This window comes from Rhamphochromis sp. 'chilingali' (genome assembly GCF_963969265.1).
Source record: "Rhamphochromis sp. 'chilingali' genome assembly, chromosome: 8".
Lineage (NCBI taxonomy): Eukaryota > Metazoa > Chordata > Actinopteri > Cichliformes > Cichlidae > Rhamphochromis > Rhamphochromis sp. 'chilingali'.
Window position 1 is genome coordinate 28,893,656 of NC_137935.1, and position 23,130 is coordinate 28,916,785.

At 39.0% G+C, this 23,130-nt stretch overlaps 1 protein-coding gene across 1 annotated transcript in view; it reads right to left on the reverse strand.

The window, feature by feature from the left end:
* Positions 1 to 23,130, reverse strand: part of arap1 (ArfGAP with RhoGAP domain, ankyrin repeat and PH domain 1) — a 60,521-nt gene that overhangs the window by 32,066 nt on the left and 5,325 nt on the right. The window contains exons 2-10 of the mRNA XM_080888133.1: positions 14,018 to 15,106; positions 8,837 to 9,006; positions 4,110 to 4,198; positions 3,935 to 4,017; positions 3,191 to 3,331; positions 2,989 to 3,058; positions 1,680 to 1,800; positions 1,335 to 1,519; positions 1,042 to 1,148 (exon numbers count right to left, since the gene is read on the reverse strand). Coding sequence (XP_080744259.1) covers positions 1,042 to 1,148; positions 1,335 to 1,519; positions 1,680 to 1,800; positions 2,989 to 3,058; positions 3,191 to 3,331; positions 3,935 to 4,017; positions 4,110 to 4,198; positions 8,837 to 9,006; positions 14,018 to 15,024 — 1,973 coding nt within the window. The 5' untranslated portion in view covers positions 15,025 to 15,106. The remainder of the gene's footprint in view (positions 1 to 1,041; positions 1,149 to 1,334; positions 1,520 to 1,679; positions 1,801 to 2,988; positions 3,059 to 3,190; positions 3,332 to 3,934; positions 4,018 to 4,109; positions 4,199 to 8,836; positions 9,007 to 14,017; positions 15,107 to 23,130) is intronic.

Below are 23,130 nucleotides of genomic sequence, written 5' to 3' on the forward strand. Positions count from 1 at the left end.
CTTCCCTTAAATTAGTAATACATATAAATATACTTTACAGAAATAAATTGAGTAATTATTTCCTGCCCTGAAATATTTCTGGATGTTACATGGGAACAAAAGCACAAAACCACAGATACAGTACTTTAAATACAGTAAAAACACTAAATACGGTACTTTAAAATACAAATCATAACATTAGCTTAACAATTTAAATAAAAAGTTGAATCATGAATTTCAGAATAATTCAGTATCAGCTGTATTAGTATACAACTAAATAAATTGAGTTAAATCAACAAAAATACAGATAACTGCCATTTATTTGGGTTTTGGAAATTTAATGGAAAATCTGAGCACTGGCAAAGAATTACATTTTTGTCCAGATCTGAATCATTGTCTTTTCTTATTACTAATTTCTTTCATTTACATTGCTGATGTAGACATAATGAGAGAGAAAAAAACTCCTCCTTTTATTTTTAAACATTTCTAAATCTTCAACCTTTCTTATTATTACCAGGTCTGAATGAAAATGACTCTTTCACATATGTTTACAGTCAAGAGACTCAGAGCCAGTACACTAGTCCACAGAAACACACATTTCCCCATCCTGTCATGCTGAGACCCTGCACTACAGGCGCAGGCTGTGAACTGTCAGCCAAAAGACCACACACCACATGCACTCATGCACAAACATATCCCCTGCACTTCTTCGCACAAAAACACGCACACACACAGTCACACAAAAGACTTTTCACATTCTTGAAAGACGACCAGCTGAGGATTGAGGGACTGTGGGAGAGTTCTCACTAAAACAATATGACCTTGTAACCCAGCAACTCAACTGAAGAGCAACTCAGATGCTGATAATGAGGAATGATCATCGTCTCTAAACTGTCTAATTAGCATATCCCACAGTTGATCTCACATAAACAGTTTTATATAAATATTATATTATATATTTATATAAACCCAACTACTTAATTACTGCAATAAGAGGTGTGATAGTCACACAAACATGGGAAAGGTGTGAGAGCAGATTTCATTTCTGTGTGCATGCAATACCTAAATATGCGATAAGGTGTGGTGAGATCAAAGCTTCGACGATCTGAGACCTTAATGTTTCCTACATTCATCTCAATAGACGTGATACCCAATCCAATACGATAGTCCTGTAAGAAATGGAAGATAAAATGTAAATTACACTGTTCCAACAAATCAAAAAAAACAAAAACAAACAAAAAAAAACAAACAAAAAAAACATTTCTTATAATTCTAACAATCATTAAAGTAAAGAAAACAAAATGCAATTATCTTAAGTACAAATCTGTACACACAGCTGCACCCAGAGTTCTTACATCAATATTTTTGTAGAGGAAAACTTTATCTGAGGCAACAACTGTGTAAAGTTTGGAGCGTAACCCTTTTAGCTCCAAGTAGCCCTGATAGTCTGGGGCTAAAGGTGAGCCGGGGTTCATGACAGTGTGCCTTTGGCGCCCACTGGTGCAATCCTGCAGTACAGTCACCCATTCATTTCGTTCAGCTGCAATGAGAGCGCATAGGCATGTCAGATCAGACATGAACGTAGTAAAATCGGCACCCACAAATATATATATGAACTGAGTTAACTGCATATTTTGAGACATGGGAAATAACTGTCTGTACAAGTGTAAGCACATATATAGCTGGGTGAACAGACATACCTTCACTTTCAGCCCTAAAGATGAAGGTTCGATTGTTTGTAACAACTTCAAACTTCAGCTCCCCCACAGTGGTCACATTAGTGATGAAAGCTGTTGAGATGATCCCCTTAGAATACACGTCCTACAACACAAGATAGCACAACACACACTCAGCATCTCAGATTAGTGCTGCAGCTATCGATTACTTTAATGATCAGTTATTTCATCAATTAATCAAGCGATCAGTGAATTAAAAGCAATTTAAAATTAACCACTCATTGGTTTCAATATTAATTGCATTGTTTTAGGTCATTTAAATGCATATAACTTCATTGTATTTACGTACCATTAAAAGTCATATTTATTAAACAAAACATTTTCATAAATGAAAAAAAACCCCCACAAACAACTAAAAACAAGTACATTGGTGTCAAATAACATAAGATATACATGCACACTAAACTAAGGTATAAAAAAAGATGCCTTTGCTAAGCATTTGTGGAGGTTTCTCTGACATTAAGAGGAGTGTATCTATTTAATGTGTGCGCATGTGTGACCCTTTAAAAGAGTTTGTGGTGGCTGTCACACAAAAGCGAGGACATCAACATTCTCAGAACTGAGGCTTGCCCTTTGCTTTGATGTAACGTTTCCTGCTGCAGAAGACAGATGCTCTGATGGTGCACAATAAATAATTAACGTTAATAATAATGTCAAACTTAACAGCATTGACACAATTTTAATTACAGAATAAAATTAAAATCAAATTAAGATTTTATATTAATCCAAATCTGCAAAATAATGTAACTCACTTACACCCCATGCTCCTCTCGCCCCTGCCCATCAGCCTTAATAATGGCTCATCTGCATTTTTTACTTTAACTCCAGTAACTTTATTATCGCTTTTCACTGTAAAACAAACAGCAGTGCATGGGAGCATTTCCAAAGTTTGTTTTTCTTCAGGTTTGATGAAGGACTCTCATTACTGCTGTTCTGTTACGAGTCTTTTTCTTTTTTTAAACTGGAAGCTGCTTGGCCTTAATATTGTCATACTTTTTATTTCCACGAGTGCTCCAAGACACGTTTCTACTGCAGGCCTATTTTTAGTGGTAAATGTGGGTGAAAAGGTCACATTTACATAGTAACAGCTGAAGAGTTTTATAATAAAGCTATTCGCATTACTCGAAGAATCATTGCAGCCCTAAAAATGATCAATACCTATTTAGTATGTCAACAGTATCTCCTGGACAGAGTCATACACAAAAACAGCGCTTCCGTTCTGTGCTTGTGTCTGAACACATCACTGAGTTTCTGGATGCATTTGTTTTGTTACCTTGTCAGTGTCAAAGTATCTCAGGTAGTCAGCATCTAGCTTTACCCATCGTCTCTGGTAGTAAATAGCCCTGTGGATGAGGACAGACAGAACACCGAATAAAAAAGCAAATATCGCTGCCCTGTGTTTGTTTTTTAATTCAATCAAATATTTGTGTAATATATATTCTCTGATTTTTTTTTAAGCATCATCATTATTATACCCCTGAGGTGGATTCTTGTCCAGCCAACCCATCTTGATGACAGCAGAAAGCTGAGAGGTGTCTTCTTTCATGGTGGAAGCCAAAACACCAGTGTTTGGTAAGTAGAAACTGCCTTGCTGGCTGTGGAGACTCCCTTCATACCTATACGTGTGTGCGCACACACAGACACACGCAAACAGAAAAGGAAAAAGAAAGAAACATCACACAAACTTCATAAGCAATTACATTTTTCATCAAAGTTTAAATCAGACAAGTTGTGCAAAAGTTTTGACAAAGCTAACTGTGTAACAATATAATTTTATAATATAATTACACAAAAGAGGTGAAGATCAAAGATTAGATTTCTGCAGCACTGACAGTTTGACAATATGTTGTGCAATAAAATGAAAGTAAATTGAAACAAAGTAAATACAGCAGCATGTCTCAAATTAACTTACACAAACACTGCAATAAATGGACTGGTACTTATATAGTGCATTTCTATTCTAACTCAACACCCAAAGCGCCTTGTGTAACATTCACACAAACACTCTCAGGGTTCAGTAATAAGGATATTTCAACATGCAGACTGGAGTAGCTGTGGAATCGATCACTGACCAATTAGTAAAATTGGTGGATCAATACTCTACCTCCCAAGTTACAGCCATTCAGAATAATCAGCAACCAAAGGGAAACAAAACCCTGCAAACAGTGTGCTTGTATTTCAGTTTCTGAGGTTTGCATTTGTGTTGTTTTATGACTCACTCATAATCGTCGAGCACTCCATCGTCACTGCAAAGGGAACTCGGCCGCTTCTTTGTGTAATTTGGCACTTGCAGGGACATATCCTATTGGAGGAAATGGGAATGATTCACAGGATATGGCAAGAAGAAAGAAAGAGCCGAAAAGCCTGGGAGTGGTCCGATTAACAATTTCTTACCCTCTCTGGTGGGTTCATTCGATGACCAGCGGGACCAAACAAGTCTGGCTCCTCGTAGTCATTTGAATTTTCGTTGACCGTAGCCAACACTGAACAAGAAGAGAAAAGGAAAACAAATCAAGATTAAGCTAAAGTCTGGAGCAGGTTTTGCAGAACCTGAGAAACTCTGGAAACATGATATAAGGCAAGGCAAAAAGTGAGTCACACTAGTAAAACTGGATTATGTGGATATGAATTTGTAGTAATTTTGGCTGTGTCAATGTTTGTAAGCGCAAACAGACTGAATTAATAGTGAGTGAGTTTTAATGGATATGCACCAGTTTGTGTCGTCTTTCTCTCCCCTTAAAACTGGATTTTCAGGTTGAGCATCTACTATTAAGCAGAGCCGTATTACCACTGAAACATTATACAATATTGAGGTGAAACTGTTGCAGAAGATGAAATTCTGTGGTACATTAAAACTGAAGGCAGTGGTTTGCAACACACCACATGTAAAATAAAAATCAATCAACTGTTAAAACTAAGATTTTTTTAATGATATGCTTGCTTTGAATTTGAGACCAGTGACATGTTTAGAAAAAGTGAGGACAGGCCCATGCTAAACACTGTGTTGCAGTACATGTTTTTTTTTTTTAAACCACAAACAGTAAAGTGTGAAGTGAACAACTGCTGTAGTTTTAAAAAAATATCGCTGAGCATAAATGGTTCACATGCATGCCACCCATGCTGTGTACTCCTACTTTACTGATAAAAATCTCTCTTCTCATTTTGATTGGTCATACCAGACTCAATGGGCATTTTTTGCAACTGAAAAACAAATCCAATGGCAATCATAAACAGGACACAGTTTAGCCTTAAAGTAAGTTTGGAGAACAGACAGCTATAGCTGAACACTCTTTGCGGTTCACCTCTGCAAATTCAAATCAGTGAACTGGAACTCTCAACCACGCTCATGCTGCTGTCACCTTCAGTACTTCGAGGCCTCTTTTCTTGTATTGTTTGTTTATACTTGATCAAATATTTTCAGAGGGCTGCAACCAGTCCAGTTTAACACATAAGCTCCTCCCCTACATAACCATGTAATTATAATACTTGGAAAATGTGGCACTCTCTTGCCAAAACCAACAAGACCTTTTGTGAAAATGGCATTACCTGTTTGACAGGCGATGTTGCTGCAAAGGGTTTAGATATTATGCAACACAAATGGTTCACAGACATGTAAGCTACCCATACTGTGTGCTCTTGTGCTATAACAATACAGTTGATGGGCCATCTTCTGCCTTAAGCACTCTTTTTCTCTGTGTGGTAGAATTTTAAATTGCTTATGTGAATGCAGTGACAAACTGCATTCACTTTGTTAATGAACTGACACCTGGTCCCTAAGATGAGGCTGTTATTCTGAAATATTTCTCCAGATACTCTCTGTGATGAAAACCACTCTACCTTTGCTCATACAAGACTCACCCTCTATAATGTAATCTCTCTAGATCAATAGAAATACCAATTATATGTGAGATTTTACACAAAGTATTTTTTTTAATTAATCAATTAATTTATTGCATTTTGTCAAACTTTTTTTATAATCAGTTGCTGACATTAAGTTCAAAATTAAATACAATGACATGCTGTCTTTGTATGATTTTCAATCAAATCTAATCCTATTGTGATTTCCATAGAACTGCATATTTCTTGTTTTGTGGACACTGGGTTTAAATGATTAAATATACAGCCAACATGACTGGATACAGCCTTTTTATACATGGTAATCATCTTTTCATAAAAAAAAGAAAAGATGAATACCAGAGTGTTAGTGAGAAGAGGTTTTTTCTTAAAATGGAAAACCAGGTTGGTTAAATTGGCTGGTGCCACCAAGGCAAAGACAAGTGAGCTCCCTGAAAGCCTGCCTCAGGCATGCTTTTATCAACACCTGACTAGGTGTGGCCAATTAGCACCAGCTGAACACACTGAGGAGATTAGAGGCTGCAGAGGGACGTAACAACCAACTTGTTGCCAATCAACAAATCTAATTTTAAAGCACTCTAGGCAAACAGGAGGAGCAGGTAGAATATCTTCAACTTTTACCTACAAATGTATATTATGATAGTGTCATATTGAAATAGCTGTAGGATGATTTATAGAAAATATTTTAATAAACTCACCTGCTTTGGAGGTCCCTCACACAGTTAAAATAAGCTATTTGAAGTTATCTGACACGTTTGCTATCACAAAAAATGCTTTGATGAGGAAGCCCTATAATTTTAATCTACCGGCTAACATGTGACAATATACATGCTTGTGAATGATATTCAATAACTCTGTATGCATGAAATTAAAGCCCAAAACACTGAAGCCTGACGGTCACACTAGGATGAAGCTGCTGCTTTGTCTAACTCACTACACAGTTCACCGCACAGAAGCAGGAGAAAGAGCTGTGGCGAGCAGACTGTATAATTAGTTGACCTCACAGCAGAGCTAAGGTTTAAAAAAGAGGAAGCAGTCTCGCATGGAAGAACACAGAATGACTTCAAATTCATCTTCATAAAACGAAAGTAAAAAAATCTTTATTAGTGGTTTTCTGACTTTCTCTCTTTTAAAAAATGTACTGTCTGGATAAAATCTTGAGCCACCTCTTATTTATTTACACTTTGCTTCTAAGCAGGGCTGGACTGGGACAAAAAAAAAAAATCAGCCCAGGCATTTTGACTAGAGACCGGCCCACCAGGTATTATAGGAAAAGCCATAAAGCCCTTTAATGAAAACAAATGCTGCTGTGACAGTGATGTACACCATCTCGCTGGTATTAATATATCAATCGAATAAACTTAAACCTACGCCATCCTATTCCTCCCTATTCTAGTATTCTAAACAGCATTTAGCAGAAATATTGAACAACCTAACTAATAGGTTGTAGAGAAAAAAAAAGGAAACCACCCCCCACCCTCTGCCTCATGATGCTTAATTGACATAATCAACTTTAATTTAATGTATGTGTAAAACAAATGCACAGAAATCAATTATTTTTCTACAATAATTAAATAGATTCAACATCTTTCTTCAACAGAATTGCAGACTGCACAGATGGTACCTTCCCAAAGAAAAAAGTACTATAACTTACTAGGTTGTATATTAGACTTAATATTTACTACGTACAATAATGGGTTTCTATACATTTTAGTTAAACTTTAGTTGTAAGATTCAGGTAATTTTTTTTATTAAAAACTAGATATTTGAAATGAGAATAAGAAAGAAAAGTATTTCTTTGTGCCCCCCTCTCCCTGTTAATGCCCTACCTGGCCCCCTGGCAACACTTTGCTAGATCGACCCCTGCACAGTTACCAGCTATCAGCTACAAAGGATCCTGGTGTTATTTATCTCAGTTCATAACTTCCCTTCAACTCATTCATGTCACCTAAAAGGTAAACCTGTTTCTCCATCACCTGTTCAGCTCTGATGATTCAGTAAGGACATCACCTGGTTTCATCTTCATGTTTCCCTCTCACCAGATATACAAACCGACATCATGACCAGCAGCTTTTACAGCTGTGGGTGAACAACAGAGATGGGACTTGTGACAGAAAAGCTGATCATTGATCAGTTTCATGATTGAAGTAGCAACAGGAGAGGGAGGGGGAGAGAATGAGAGAAGAAGAGGCAGTTGACAGCATAAAGACGCAGAATTATTCCAACTTTGTGTCTTTTTTCATTCTAGCTGAAGTGCGGGACAAACTGTGTTCCTTGTCAGCTCAATACGGAACTTAAAGTTCGACCTCGTCGGCTGTAATCTATCCAGCCCAGAGTCGATCATAACCAATTAGCCAATCCAACACCTTTCATTGTTTATATCGTTACAAAAAAAACCCCAAACAAAAACAAACAACAAAACATCGGCCCATACAAACGGAAAATCACCATCGGCCCAGTATGTCCGATGGCCAGTCCAGCTATGCCTCTAAGAAATAGAGCGATGAATCTAATTTTGAAATTTTTGCTGGAATGATCATAAATGGGTATATAGAGGAGGTTGGGTTGTAGAGAGGTACAACAGTGAATGTCTACAGCCATTGGTAAAAGACAGAGGAGGATCTGTCATGTGCTGTTGAGCATCATAAACACAAGATATTAATGGAATCTGGAAAATGTCTAATTAGCAGCAACTTAATTTTTCAGCATCACAATGATCCCAAACACACTGCTGATGCAGTAAAAGCACACATGCACAAGAAAAAACACACAGTGGAACACTATTAGTCACGGATTGGTCTCCTCAGAGCCTGGCCCTGAACATTATTGAAGCACTGTCATCTTGACAGAGAATGGAACAAAAGGCAGCCAACAAAGAAGAAGAGCTTTCAATGTCTTTCAACAAGCCTAAAGAACTATTCCTGAAGACTACTTAAAGAAATGACAAGAAATTTCACCCAAGAGAGTTCAGGCTGTGCTGAAGAATAAAGGTGATCATACCAAACACTGACTTTCAAGCTAGTTAGAACTCTATAAACTCTGTTTTGGCTTATTTTCAAGGTATGTTGGCACACTTTTTATTAAATCACTGCACCTATTTCCCATTTTTGTGAAAAAAATATAAGGAAGTGAGGACAATGCAAGACTAGAGACAGTACTGTAGGTTCTGTATTTTTAAATCTACCACAGCGATTGTTGTAATTAAGGGATGAAACACACAAAAAAATAAAATAAAAAATGGAACATAAGCTGATTATATTACTTACTATACTCGCTGGGAGGCTGGGGAATTCTCCTAGCAGGCAGAGCTGGCTGTATATCAAGTTGAGTCAACTGTTGTGGGCTTTCTTGAGTTTTAGGTGGCCTGATGCGAGGTGGTATCTCTGGAGTTTGTTCTCTGAGCGTGTCATCCGTGCCTGTCTTGGTGGGAGATGGGCTGGAGGACAGAGAAAAATAGGGCAGGTCAAAAGAGGTTTGGAGGGGTGGGGATGAGTCCTTGGAAGCCATGGTGTTCTCAGATCGGGTAAAAATTCCAAGCAGGCGGCTGATTTTATTCATCTTCTTTCTTTCTATATAAACTATATATATAGTTTATAGAAACATATATAAAAACTATTATAGTTTATATAGTTAGACACCCCTTCCTCTCTAACTCTTTTCTCACTCAATAGTAAAAACTGAAGTGTCCTTGTGAGATCTGACTCCAGGCACAAAAATTTGCTGGTGACAAAGCTGTGCAGAGCTTTTTTCCCTAAAGTTATAATTCTCGAAGAACTCCATAAAGTAACTTTTAAAAAATAAAAAATGAAAAATAAGGATCCATCTGGTAACCTCATTTAGTACAAATTAGGGACTGCTGCTCTGAAACCCAAGTATTCCACAGTTGTAGTAAAACTAATCCCAGACACTGAAACATGTGTTCCTTTGCTCTCCTCTTGACAAGTCTAGTTTTTTACTCGCACTTCTGGTTTAAAGAGTAAGCCTAAGCCTGCCTCACATAAGTGATGCCACCTTATTGTAAACCCACGCTGCCTGTGTATACTCAAGAAACTCAAACACACAGAAATATATCTTACGTGTGCCACACATATGCTGAGGTCATACATTCTGGTGTTTAACACTGCTCATCATATCAGTTTTTGTCATTTTCAGAATGCACTGTGCACCTGGCACAGCACATCTGCCCTTATTAACAGTTTTGTTTTGATAAAACACAAGGTAGGGCCTTTTTGCCAGTAAGTGGCACACCAGGAAGAGAAAAAACAGGCTCATCTTCTTTCCCTCCCCATCAACTTTAACCATCAATTGTTTGGTAATCCCATTGAAGTGTGGTTAAATTATGTGAGCTGAGTCAAAACATTCAATGGGGGCAAGCATGATTTTTTTAAGCGAATGACAAAAAGGAAATTCCCTATGTCAAGACCACAGATGTCTTCTTAATGGGTGGGCTGTTTCACCCACAAATATGGAATTTGTTAGTGAAAATGCAGGTACACGTGCATGTTCTGAATGTTCAAATGCAAAGTCAACATTTTCCTAAGGACTGCAACCCACTGCTTGTTATAGATATTATAATTTGATCAACTAATAGAATTAATAAAATTGATAAATAGAAACTAAACTAGATATTTTCAAATACAAAACTATAATAACTCTGATGATCACATACATACATAGAATGCATTGCCATATGTGCATATAGTGATGCTCATAATACAGTTATGGGGTGGGGTGTATCAAAGTTATGAGGTCAGGCTGAGTGTCCGACATACATTTTGGATTTCTCACACTTAATCCCAACAGGATGTATAATCCATCTATAAAAGAGGTCAACCTCCAGAGCTGACAAATGAAGCCGACATGGAAGTGTTAAATCTCCCTCTAGGTGCTACTTGAGGCTAGCTCCAAACCATATAAAACTTGGAAATACGTTTCAGGTTGGAAGAATGAAGCCAATGCATAAGTGCCTAAAAACCTGGAGTCTATCTAAAGGACACGTTTGCTTTTCCCCTGACAGACAGTGATAGAAGTCTATGGGAAAACAGCTTTCTGGCTTTATCTCTTTCAACACTGTCCTACTGCGTTTATCTGCTCAGGCCGTCATTTTGGGTCATACTGACTAAAATATCAAGTCAGTTTTAAAACACTTGGTGGCACCGTGCTTCAAAATGGGGGAATATCAGTAGCACGAAAATGCATGCTGACACCAAACTGTCACTGTCAGAGCCGCCCTTCCTCTCTCTCATCCACTTAAACCAGGGGTGGATGGAACTTGACTGCATGCTGAGGTGGCAAACCCCAACCCTACTCAAGTAAATTTACAGTGTAAGTGTTTGGGGAAAAATGTACTTCTAAAAGTACTTTTATTGCACCATGGTCATTCTCTCTGCTGTAACATGAATCAAAGGGTTGAACTGCCACCACAGCATGCAGTCAACTGTTGCTAATGACCTAATAATTTTATTTAGGTGTGTTACAACAGGGACACATGTAAAAGTTTCAAGACACTGCCCCTCGAGGACTGGAGTTTGACACCCACGACTTAAGCCAGAGTCTGATTTTAAAAAGCTTCAAAATGTAGAGTCCAAAACCAGTGGCTAATGTCATGGTGGCTAGGTCCATCTTTTACACCATATATGGTTCTACCACAGACTCACTAATTGCACAAAGGCAAAATATTTCCACAAAGAAACCTGAGAAATATCTCTCAAAGACAGCGAAAGATTGCAAACGCCATCGATAAGCGTGAACACCGACACCATTATAGTTTTGCCCTCTTGTATAGACAACCTCACTTGAACGACAGCCCTATTAACACTATCACGTATGATATCTAGATCTAACACAAACTCACCCTCATTGTGAACACTACCAAGCAGTACTTTACTTCCCTCACTGAGCCCTTTCAACTGCATGATAACTGATATTAGCTGAAATATCATCTTGTTCTGCACCAAAGATGCACAAGATACACGCATGCTCAGACCTGATATTAAGGGAAATTACACACACTGATTCATTAAACACTGAAAGTGTCACAAACACCCCCTAATATTACTGTTTACTGGCTCCCATTAAAAGTCAGACAGTTGAGCATTCAACACTGACATGTTGTGAAAAACCACCAAGTCAAATTGCCCTTGGGCTGAATGAACACAGGAATTGAGTGCTTATTAGGTATGATCACTCTTCTAACATCTGCATTAGCTGAGCTGTTGACTTAAAAAAAATACCATTCATGTATCATTTATGTAGGAAGCAGTGCCTGTGGACAAATTAGTACACACTTCATGCACTTGGCAGCAGGTTCAAAGTAGAATTTTATCAAGTAACTAGACTCATACTAAACATTCAACTTTAAAGACTGTATACAAGAACTATCTTTGAAATTATTAAAATACCTCAGTTCAAAAAAACCCCAGAAAAAAACATGCAAAAGCCTCACAATGACGGGAAACTGCCTTATTGACACAGTTCCTCCTTTTTCTCAGAGGAAGAGTGCTGAGAGGGGTTTTGCTAGCTTGGATTCTATATTTAACGACTCGGCTAGCTCACATATGACAGTTGGCTGAAGAAACAACGACTGCTCCTTTGTCCTCCCACACTGCATAGCTCTTAACTTATTTAGGCATTGCAGAATTATTCTTGTGACAAAAATGACTACAGTGCAGTTTAAGTCGTGGTGCTGACACTAAGCTAACATATGTGTTAACAGCACAGTTACTGTGGTCTTTAATGCAAGCTAGACTTAGCATTTCAGATACTTCATAGCTTATGTCTGAAGAAAACAGTTACTATGTCACTTTTGAAAGTGAAAAACAGCAAAGCTAAGAACATAGTTTTTGTCTTAGAAATACACCTGACCAGCTAAACATGCCATGAATGCCTCTCCAGAATACCATCTTAAACTTGCCTTACTTGATTTCTTGAAAGACATACAGATAACATAACAGTAGTTTGAGTTTCCAAAGCACATCTATCGCCCCAGGACAAGAGAAGGGTCTCATCCAGTATCACTGCAATTGTAACCAGCCTTATTCTTGTGAAGGTAAAACAAATTCATGGAGTAGGTGCAACAGAAGTGTCACTAACATCACCAACACAGCAGAAAAGATGAAGCAAACTATAGAAAAGAAAAAGGAAGGCTTGCTTGTTTTGAAACCCACAGCAAGAAGAGTGTCGACGGGGGAAAGAGAGAGTGAATGCTAAAAATAAGCATAGACAGGATACAGATATGATTTATATAAATGTTACCTGTCCTGACATGCTCAAAAGGATTCCTCTTCCATGATGATACAAACACAAACTCTTCACAAACTCTTCACAAAGCAGGAGGAAACTAGTTAACCAAAAGGGGGAGGAGGCAATGCAGCAACAACAGTGTGTGAATATTCAAGGCTACAAAAACTCAGACAGTAGTTCCTGGTAATGCATCACAGTGTAGCTGTGCTCTCTGCCTTTAATCCTCACCGTCTTTCCCCTCCATGTCTGTCACAGTTTTTTTTACTGCTTATGTGCCCTCAACCGTGGCTTCCTCCCTGTAAAAGCCAGTTTCCTTTTTAAACATACTTGTATTGCTCATAATAAATGTACTGGAGTCAAAGCTTTGGTTTCCTTTCATTAAAGCAATACAGAAAAAAGGGAGAAAAAAAAGCTGTTCAGCCGGTGTGATTTCAGAAGGATTTACACAAACTGAGATATAACATATTACTGCCAAAGTATCATCAGTGAAAGCAGCTGAAAATTCTGCTGCTTAAGGGGAAATGTGTGGCCTTCAGTGTGCTAATTGGAAATTCACACTTTTGCAAACACATCAATGTAAAAATGACTATGAAGAAACTGCCAAACAACACTCCCTGCGCAAAACTTTAACTCATAAGGGCAGAAACGCTTACCACAGAACCTTTGAAAAAAAACAAACACTAACCAGAAAGGGCTCAGTAGTAAGTTAAGAGCAACTTTAAAATAGACTACAGTTTCACACAGGGGTTGCAGTTTGTTCAGATGAAGCCTTGTCGACGTATTTCCGTATTCAGAAGGCCACAGAACTTTGTCCAGTCAAGTGTGCTGCGACCCTTCAGTTTCAGGAAGTGTCTAATTTTACTTTCAGGAAGTGTTCAAAAGTCCCCAGTAACATTTTGTGTGTCATCATGGTAAAGTACACAAGAGATGCACTTTTCAAGCTTGGCCTGTAGATGGCGCCACAATCCACTGGTAACATTTGAGAGGGTTTTTGATCACTTATCAAAACACATAGTTAACAGTGGTAATACAGATAATGGTGGTGAGAGCATGTGTGTTTATGTTTGTGAGGGAGACAGCTAGCAAGCGCTAGCCTGTGGGATTTATCATATTTTTAGGCTCATCTTTTTTTACCTGTAATAAACTCAGTGGTTAATGTGCATCTTTTTGCAAAATGAGGCATCTGCATTCAAATGGAGCCTTACCTGTGAGTTCTGGGAGACTGAACAGGAAACCGTTGAGGGATTGGTGGAGGGCCTTTAGATGCTATTCCTGCCTTTGGAGGAAGAGGTGGAATACTTCTACTGCAAGGGGAGTGGATGGGAGAAACAGGTGAAGATTTTCTTCCTCCATCGACAGTTAGGTATTGGGCATTCGGCTGAATGGCTAATGTCTGAGGCCTATTTGCAGTAGAAGGGAGGTCTGGAGGGTGGGATGGTGGTTGGGGGGGTGTAAATGTGGAACTGGGGGACACAGATCGGCATTGTAAAGCTGGAGCCCTGACCTCTCGTCTTTCCAGTTTAGGGGAGCCAGAGGTTTGAACAGGGGGTAAGGTGAAGGGCTGTGGAGGGCAGTTTGGTGTGCTTCGGGGGGGAACAGGGGGCAAAGAAGTGTCCAAAGCTGGAGGGGGGCTAGGGTCCAAGTTGTCTGGAGTAGTAGAGCGAAACTTAGTCCTTTCTTTTGGCACAGGTTTCTTCCTCTCTCTATCTATCCCTCCATCCCTCTCTTTCTCCCCGTCATTTCTAGGTACCATCTGTCTTTTCCCAGGAACTGGCTTCTCTCCTTCACCGCTGCTCTCCTGCATTCTGGATACTTGTCTTTCTCTGGGGACTGGCGTTTCTCGTTTCCTAGGTGTAGGTCTCAAAGTCTCTCCATCTTGCTTCACATTGTCCTGAAGGAGAGATTTTTCACATGGTGGGACAGGCAATGGTCTATCTCCCCCCAGAAATTCAGCTTGTCCCATTTCCTCTGATCTCTCAAACGGTCCGATGGTGTGAGCGTCATGATTCCCATGTGTTTTGTTCAGACTTGCCAAGATGCGCCTCTGGTGACCTGGCAGGGTGATACCAATGCATTCCAGTTGCTCTGGTGTGAGGCTGCGACATTGTTGTAATGTTGCATATCCGGCACTCTGAAATGCATCGGAATACTGCTCCAGGCGAAGTACGCCCAGCCACTCCCCCACATTGGCACAGGATTCAGACTGAGACATTGCTGATGTGTTTGTATGTGCTGCTCGTGAGAGTCCACGGAGAAAATGCAGACCTTAATGCATCAGATCATGGTTACACAACCTGCAGAAGAGACAGAACAAGGAGACGTGTCAATGCATCCCATCAAGGAACAAGCAAAAATTAAAACAAAAACTCTCCAAAGCAATGACATTTTTTTAAATGATTTCCTGAAAACCTTGTTTTAGTTTGTGGTTTGTGTTATTTTAGTTTGTCTGTGTGTGTCATGCAAGTATGAATGCGGCAAATCCTGTCTCGGGAAATATGTCAGCCTGAATTAATATGTGTGGTTCTAAAGATAAATCGTGATCAGTAATGAATAGTGCAATCATAGCCATAATTCAAGAAGTTGCTATTTTTATTAAGTGTCTAAACAACTGCAGAAAAGTTATATGCAACATGTGGTGGATGTTTCTTTCCCAGGTAGAAGAGGAAGTTGAGTCGCCACAACAGTAAAATTCAACAGTAGTTCAGTCATTCTTATAAGTGGTGTCACATTAGTCCAATGACATGTGTGTGTATAAAAAGGTTGAACACAAAGTAGAAGAAACTGCCCCTTAAGTCTGCATTTCTCTGCCTAAACATGTTTTCTTTAAGTTTCTAAACTAGTCAGTTTTGTTGCACTATCGCAACAGACTACTAAGGGAGGAAGTGTAAGTGGCACAATGAGTATTAGCACAGAAAGCATGTCTCTAAATTCTCCGTAAGCCTTTCAGTCATGTTCAGCTTCCTGCAAACCACTAAAATTCCTCATAGCACTGTCATCAAGGTATTACCGTAAGTTTTATTTTTTCATCGCCGGTGATGACCCAAGGCCTAAACACTAACCCTAATGTTTTGGAGTAAAGTAAAACTGACTTATTTGGAATAAATTAACTAGTTTTGAGGATGATTTTTATGATAATATAGATATGGCACTTTGTGTCTGTATTCAAAATGTTCAAGAACAGCTTCTACGCAAATCTGGGAAAATGTTGGGCTTTGATTAACAGTAGATGTCATCTACCAGCACTCACACGGCACAAAAACGTAACAACCACAATCAATAGCTCAATAAAGACTATACCGATGCACAACTTCAGTGAGCGTAAAAATATTTCCAATAGTTCTTCTTGACTGTTCTATAACGTGGGAAGGTACAAGCTTTTCTAAATCGATAGTCAAAAACCTTCTGCAGTCACTCTGCCTTTTATCTTCCTGCCTCTTACTTGTGACCACAGGGGAAGCTGTCGGTTTCCCATTAAGAGCCGCAAACACAGTCTTTCCTCCGCACACCCTCGCACACAAAACTATATTTCACTTGATACAATCACAAGAAAAAATAAAATATGCGTGGATGAGTTTAACCTCTTTTCTGTTCAGCTCACTAAAAAACAAAAACATGCCTGACTGAAAATATACTATTCAAAAAGAAAAAAGTTTATACTTTATTCTCCAAATCTCACATAACAAGAAAATATGTTTAATAAGACTAAAAACATTTGACTTGCACAAATTATATGATATTTACGGTAAGAACTTTTCCTCGTCACAAGTTTGCATGCAAGTATCACACGGCGGATATCAGAAAATAAATAGAGTAGGACTACACCAAACTAGAATTTCTATTACTTCCATGACCACAAGGGCTGTTGTGGGTATATTGGTGGGCAGTCAAACTATGGACAGGTTGTGAAACGTCCGGTCGCAAAACTTAACAGGTGTGTCTTTGAGTTTAAACTAAAGGGAGGGTTCGCTCATTAACTTGGTCTGATCCATCAATAATTAGTGAAGGCCATCAGAAGATGTAACATCATGTCAAGATGGTTATGAGTTTTCCTTTGATAGAAACTGTTTAGTTTTTTGTTTTTTTACTGACAAGTTTAAAATTTAAAGATACACACCTAAGCATGATTAACAAACACTTCAGCTCACTGACTAGCAACAGAACATGCAAAAGAGAAAATATTTAAAGCATTATATAAACCTGAGTCGGTTTGGTGATTAGACATGAGAGTTGTTAAGGTTGAGTGAAGTGATAGTCACCAGCCCAGTATGATAAAAGACAGTGTACCGGCTGCCAATGTGATGCATTTCATTTCCTGTCCAAAGTTTCCTCTAACAACTCAGAGCACAGCGTACAGACGGTGTGAATCTTGCTCTCTTCTCTCCAATCAAAATGCTTCCCATTTTTGAATTGAGGAACTCAAAAAACAGCCCAATGAAAAACAGTCTGATTGGTCTTCAGCCCCTTCACAGAGGCGTTACTCACCAAACTGAGCGAAGTGTCTAACAAGTGAGCAGCAAGTGTTAGCATCTTTCACCATCTTAAATCAGCACTTTGTTGCAGAGAAGCCCATGATTGGCTGCATCTGGGCATCTGTGTGAGTGTCTGCAGGGAAAACCACAATAAGTGGTAAACATGAACACTGCAGTTAAGCTTAACGCTATCATTCACAGTTGTGCCTGTTTAACTCAATAAACATCTGTAGCCCCTCAATAGTGGCTCCGTTGCACTAATCAAGACATGAAAAAGGTAAAAGCAGATGTAAAGTAGAGAAGTGAAACAATACTGCTGAAATATGTAATCTTGAGTATTGTGCCCATGCATCACATCATGAAACGCTTAGCTTCTGTCAGCTGATATCAGTTTGTGCATCTCAACCTAAAAAGCATTACTTTGTCAGCTGTTCTAAGTCTGTCTGCATCTTGAAGGCAATTTTAATTAGGTTGCTATTCAACCGACACTCACCTGCCACTTTATTGGGTACAACTGTTCAAACGCTCATTAATGCAAATAAGCCAATCACATGGCAGCAACTCAGTGCATTTAGGCATGGAGGTAGCTTGCTCCTTAGTACTGACTGAGCATTATTTTAACACCACAGCCTGAGTATTGTTGCTGGCCATGTCCATCCCTTTATGACTGCAGTGTACCCATCTTCCGGTGGCTGCTTACAGCAAGATAACACAACATTTGCATCATCTCAAACTGGTTTCTTAAACATGACGATGAGCTCACTGTACTCAAAAATGGCATCCACAGTCACTGGCTCTCACTCCAATAGAGCACGTTTGGGATGTGGTGGAACAGAAGAATCTCAAAATGAATTTGCAGCCAGCAAATCAGCAACAACTGTTTGATCCTATCATGTAAATATGGACCAAAACCTCAAAATTTAAGCCATTAAGACTTAAAGCTGTTCTAAGCAAAATACTTATGAACTTTGATAAATGCTTCCTGTGTTTGCAGTTCACTAGTCTAAACATACCTGAACCTATTGCTGTACTATAATCAGAAAGATGAACCTGACTGTGATCTTTAATTTGACACCAAAACAGAATATTCACAAAACTGCTAATGTGTTATTTTAACTGCTGAAAAGACTGACAAAGAGTGTGCGTGAACACAGAAAATATCAGGTTCCTCCTTAATTCTGCAAATTCAGGTTGATTATCACCCCCGACTTCCTTTTTCCTATTCTCTATGCCTCTCCTTTTTATTTATCTCTTTTTTTTTTTCCCTTCAGTTTCCAGTCAGCAATTTGAATTCAATTCATCTGCCTCTCCGTTCATCTCCCCCTCCCTCCCACTCAGAGAGCTGCCAATAACAGGGTCTCTGTGCTCTCCACAATGGGGCATTTTGTTGCCTAGGCGAGTACACGCACATACTGACAAGCAGGAAGGAAAAACATGGTCAAGGCCCACTGTTGGAGCCTGTTCACACACTCTAAAACAAGTGCTCACCTAATGATATTGTGCGTAGGTGCGTCTCTGTGTGAGGGGCGCCTCAATTTCACCATTAATCCAACACACAGAGACACCCAGGGTGCTCCACTGTCCGCACTCATCACAGTGCTGGTTGGCATCAAATTTAACCTCATCTACTGTCTGAATCTGCAGTTTTTAAGTATATAATACTGATTTATGAGACAAAGCGATGTCTACTGAACTTTATCGCTTATTAAAAGACTTTAAAGGCCTCTTAGCAACAATGTTGGTGACACATAAAACACATTACCACCCCTCTGTTGTACTTGTAAACACACCACATAAATAGTGTGGCAGGGCTGCGTACAGTATGCCACACAGTTTAAAAAAGAAAATGCAAAGACTACCATTGTATGGCCAGTTGTCACACTATGAGTCATGTGGTTTTTAAAAACTAAGAAACAAGCTTTTTATATTGCACGTCTTGTGCTAGTTTTTAAAAAGTGAGGAGAGTCTTTGTTCTAATTCGAAGACTAAATATTTCACTTACATGCTCATACTGCTGAATGTGTAACAACACAGTCTAGAAAAGCATAAACCTTGCTGTATCCACCACTACATTCCCCAGCATGGACTAGAATCACATTCACTGAGCCTAGCGTATAATCTGCAAGTCATTTAAATAAGAGAAAATAAAGTTAGACTAGACTCCTAGTCTAAAAGACAGAAATCCCCAAAATACTACATGTGATCCTAGGAGCTTAATTAATCCTCATTACTCAGATCGTGTTTTAAATGTTGCTGACGTCTGTTGGACTGCAGCCGCAGACAGTGACTGGGGGTGTCGTAATATCTCTGAACCATTAACCGTTTAGTGCATTACTAAAATAAGAATAAGATGTTTAACCCACCAGTATTTTGTGAGCTGACTAGCATGGGGCAGCAACTGTTTGACGTTTAGTTGACTAGTCGTCCACATTTCTAGCCTCGGCCGTTCCGGTTTTATGTGAGCGTTTTTGAAGGTGCATACTAAAACACCCGAAGCACATTCATGTATCCCTCTGTATTTTTCATTTCATTGCAAATGTATTCAAAATAAATATAGTGTAAACTTGTCTTCTCAATGCTTGCTTCATCACAGCTCAGCTTTTGGAACAATGACTTTACAGATTGCTTCAACATTTTAGATGCGTGATCTTTGCTGGCGTGATCATGAAACCAAGAGCAACTAATAAATCACAAAGCAAGCTAATCAAGCTTCGATTAGCCATTAGTACCGGCCAGGCTTGCTGAATGTATTTAACTTTATTCATAAACAATAGGGCAGATTACTTACAATCGTTTTCTCCTTCATTTTGATGTAGAACAACAGAAGGAGCTCTCTTGGAGTATTTTCATAATCAATTTTGATCAGCGAGTGGCAGTACTAAAGCATTTCAAAGAGCAACATTTGACTGGCTGATAACTGCACTTGCAAAGTTGTACAGTTCCACAGTGCAACACGTGACCTCACCCCGTTAGAAAAGAACGAGAAGTGAGTTTTACACTGAAATGTGTACGTGTTAAATCTGCATTTAAGTGATGGTGAATTCAATCACCTGTTTACAATTGCAATTCAAATGAACTGCCACACATATTTTTGTCATTTGCTGCTGCGAGTGTAATCTATAGGCTTGGGTAAACCACAGAAACACATAGCTTTTTCACAGCTTTACTCCAGCCCTACTGCCTACACAGAAGACATCATTTGAGAAGTATAATCCAGCATGCCTTTGCAGGGCTAGCAAAATCGCTAGCCCGACGTCCCGGGGCTAGCGATTTTTCCGGTCGGGCTACAAAAATTCATCTCAGCCCTGCCCGTCGGGCTATCATAGAAAGAAAAAGTATGTCAATGCTTTTGCATTCTTTGGCAAACATAGCTAGGCAATTATGTCATTGGCATCGATGAGCCACTGTCAACATGTGACATATTGAAATCGCGTTTGAATTTGTGCTTGTTTTTTGCTTCACTTTCACTTTGCGATCACGCAAACTGTGAATAGAGAGCGGCAGCTACTGATTGGTGAGCGACAGATTAATTGCGCACCAATTCCTCTGACATCGTCTTATCACTCAGTAGCTTATCTTACTATTCAAACGTGTCAAGTGAAGCAAGCTTAAACATGTGATAGAGGTTGATTGCACAGAGAATCACTGATCACCAAGCAGGACAGACGAGATCTGCAAAGGGTGGTGCGCTCGGCAGAACGCATCATTCAATCAGAGCTCCCTGACCTGCTGTCCATCTACACCAAGCGGTGCAAGTCCAAAGCTAGGAAGATTATGATGGACCTCTCCCATCCCAACAATGGACTCTTCTCACTGTTGAGGTCTGGGAAGAGGCCAAAACAGAGAGAATGAGGAGGAGCTTCTTCCCCCAGGCTATTCGGGCCCTGAACCAGGTGTAGGACTGGACTCTCCCAAACACGTCACTATAAGACTGGACTCTCACACACGTCACCACACGCACCACCACACATTTCCTATAATCCTATAATTCCTATAATTTATAATCCTTATCTTTATAATCTCTTCTGCTATTTGCACATTCTTTACTGTAAATTCCTAAGTTAATTTGTAAATTTTTGTAGTAAATTGTAAATATTGTAAAACTTTTCTTCTGTCATTTAATGGTCGGGCATTGTACAGCTACAAGCATTTCACCCCCATGTCATACTGTGTATGGTTGTGTGTGTGTGACAAATAAAATTTGAATTTGAATTTGATCATTATGCAAGTGTGTGTGTAAAAGCAGATGGATTTACGCAGGTATTTTAGTTCTGCTCAGCTAAATAAGACAGGTCAGGGTGAAGAAGGGACAGCCAAAGAAAAGCTGATCACAAAACGTTAAAGTTATGACAAATCAGACTATGAGGCAAAAACAAAAGCGCAGCTTTTTTGGTTTCATGGAATATGAATATGACGAGCTAAATAACATGATGTTCTGCCGGGTGTGTCTTGAGTTTCCCTCGATTTCTGAGTCGACAAGCACCTTTGTTACTGGGACCAGTAATTTTAAGAAAGACCCCATTAGAACCCATGAGAAATGCATTATTGCTCAGTCTGCAGTATCTTTCCCAGAACAAACGCCAATTGCAAAAAACATACCAAAAATAAACCAAGCACAACAAGAAGTCCAGAAGAAACGCAGAAGAAAAGCTGTTTAGAACAGCGTGCTATGTTGCAAAGAGTGAACTACCTTTGGCAAAATATAGCAGTCTTTGCAAACAAAGCAAATGGCCTAGATCTTGGTTCCACTTTCCTCTTACCCTTGACTTCAGTGGAAATTTCAGATTCAGGATCTGACACAGACTGATTCATGTTCTACACAGTTCTTACAAATTCATAGAAACTTCTGTTCAATTAGAACAAAGTATTTGAGTTAATGATTGTAATTTTTATACAGTTGTTGTAATTTGTGTTTTAACTCTTTTTTTTAAGTCAATCAAAAAAATTGTCCTTTTTTTCAGGCTACTTAAATTTATTTTGGGCTACCAAAAACTGAAGAGTGTCTGGGCTACCAGGGACTTTTGCGAGCCCTGCTTTGAGTCCTACTTGCAAGTTTCGGAGCAGCAGCTTGAGATTTGACCGGAAAGAAACGTTGTGATGACGTTACACCTCTACTGGCCTTCTTGCAATGGCTTTCAGTCAATTTCAGGGTCCAGTTTAAAATTGTATTGCTTGTTTTTTAGCATCTCAGTGGTTTGGCACCCACTTACTTTACAGAACTTTTGAAACCCTACAATTCTACCAGCCACTGGCGTCTATGAACCAGCTCTTCTTGGACAAGATCCAGGCTTAAAAGCAGAGGAGATGGGAACAATCCCTGAAAAGGATCTAATTTTTGGAACAACTTACCTCTTTACATAAGAGCTGCCCACTCTCTTGCTTTCAGGTCTAGTTGAGCAGAGTATCCTAGCTTTTATTATGCAAACGCAGTCTTACTTGCTTCTTTTGAGTTTTAGTGTACATTTATTGCTGATTCAGTGTTGTTACATTTATGTGTATATTTTGTATAACTTGTATGGCACTTTGAGGCTGTTTAAAATGTACTATAGAAATAAACTTGGACTTGACACAAACTTTTTGAACAAACTAAATATTTTAAATAGTGATACTGATAAATATCAGTATATTTCACAGATTTTCAAAATGACTGTTGGTCAAAATCTGGACCATGAACTAAGCAAACAATGATGTAATCAGCAATACCATCACATCAACACACGGACCCCTGCAATATGGTCATGTTGTAAATTTTAAACTATTTAAGTGGACATATGCAATCACAACAGATTAAATCCCCATAACGTGGAAGCAAACATATACGTAACTGTATATCTGACATACAGGCAATG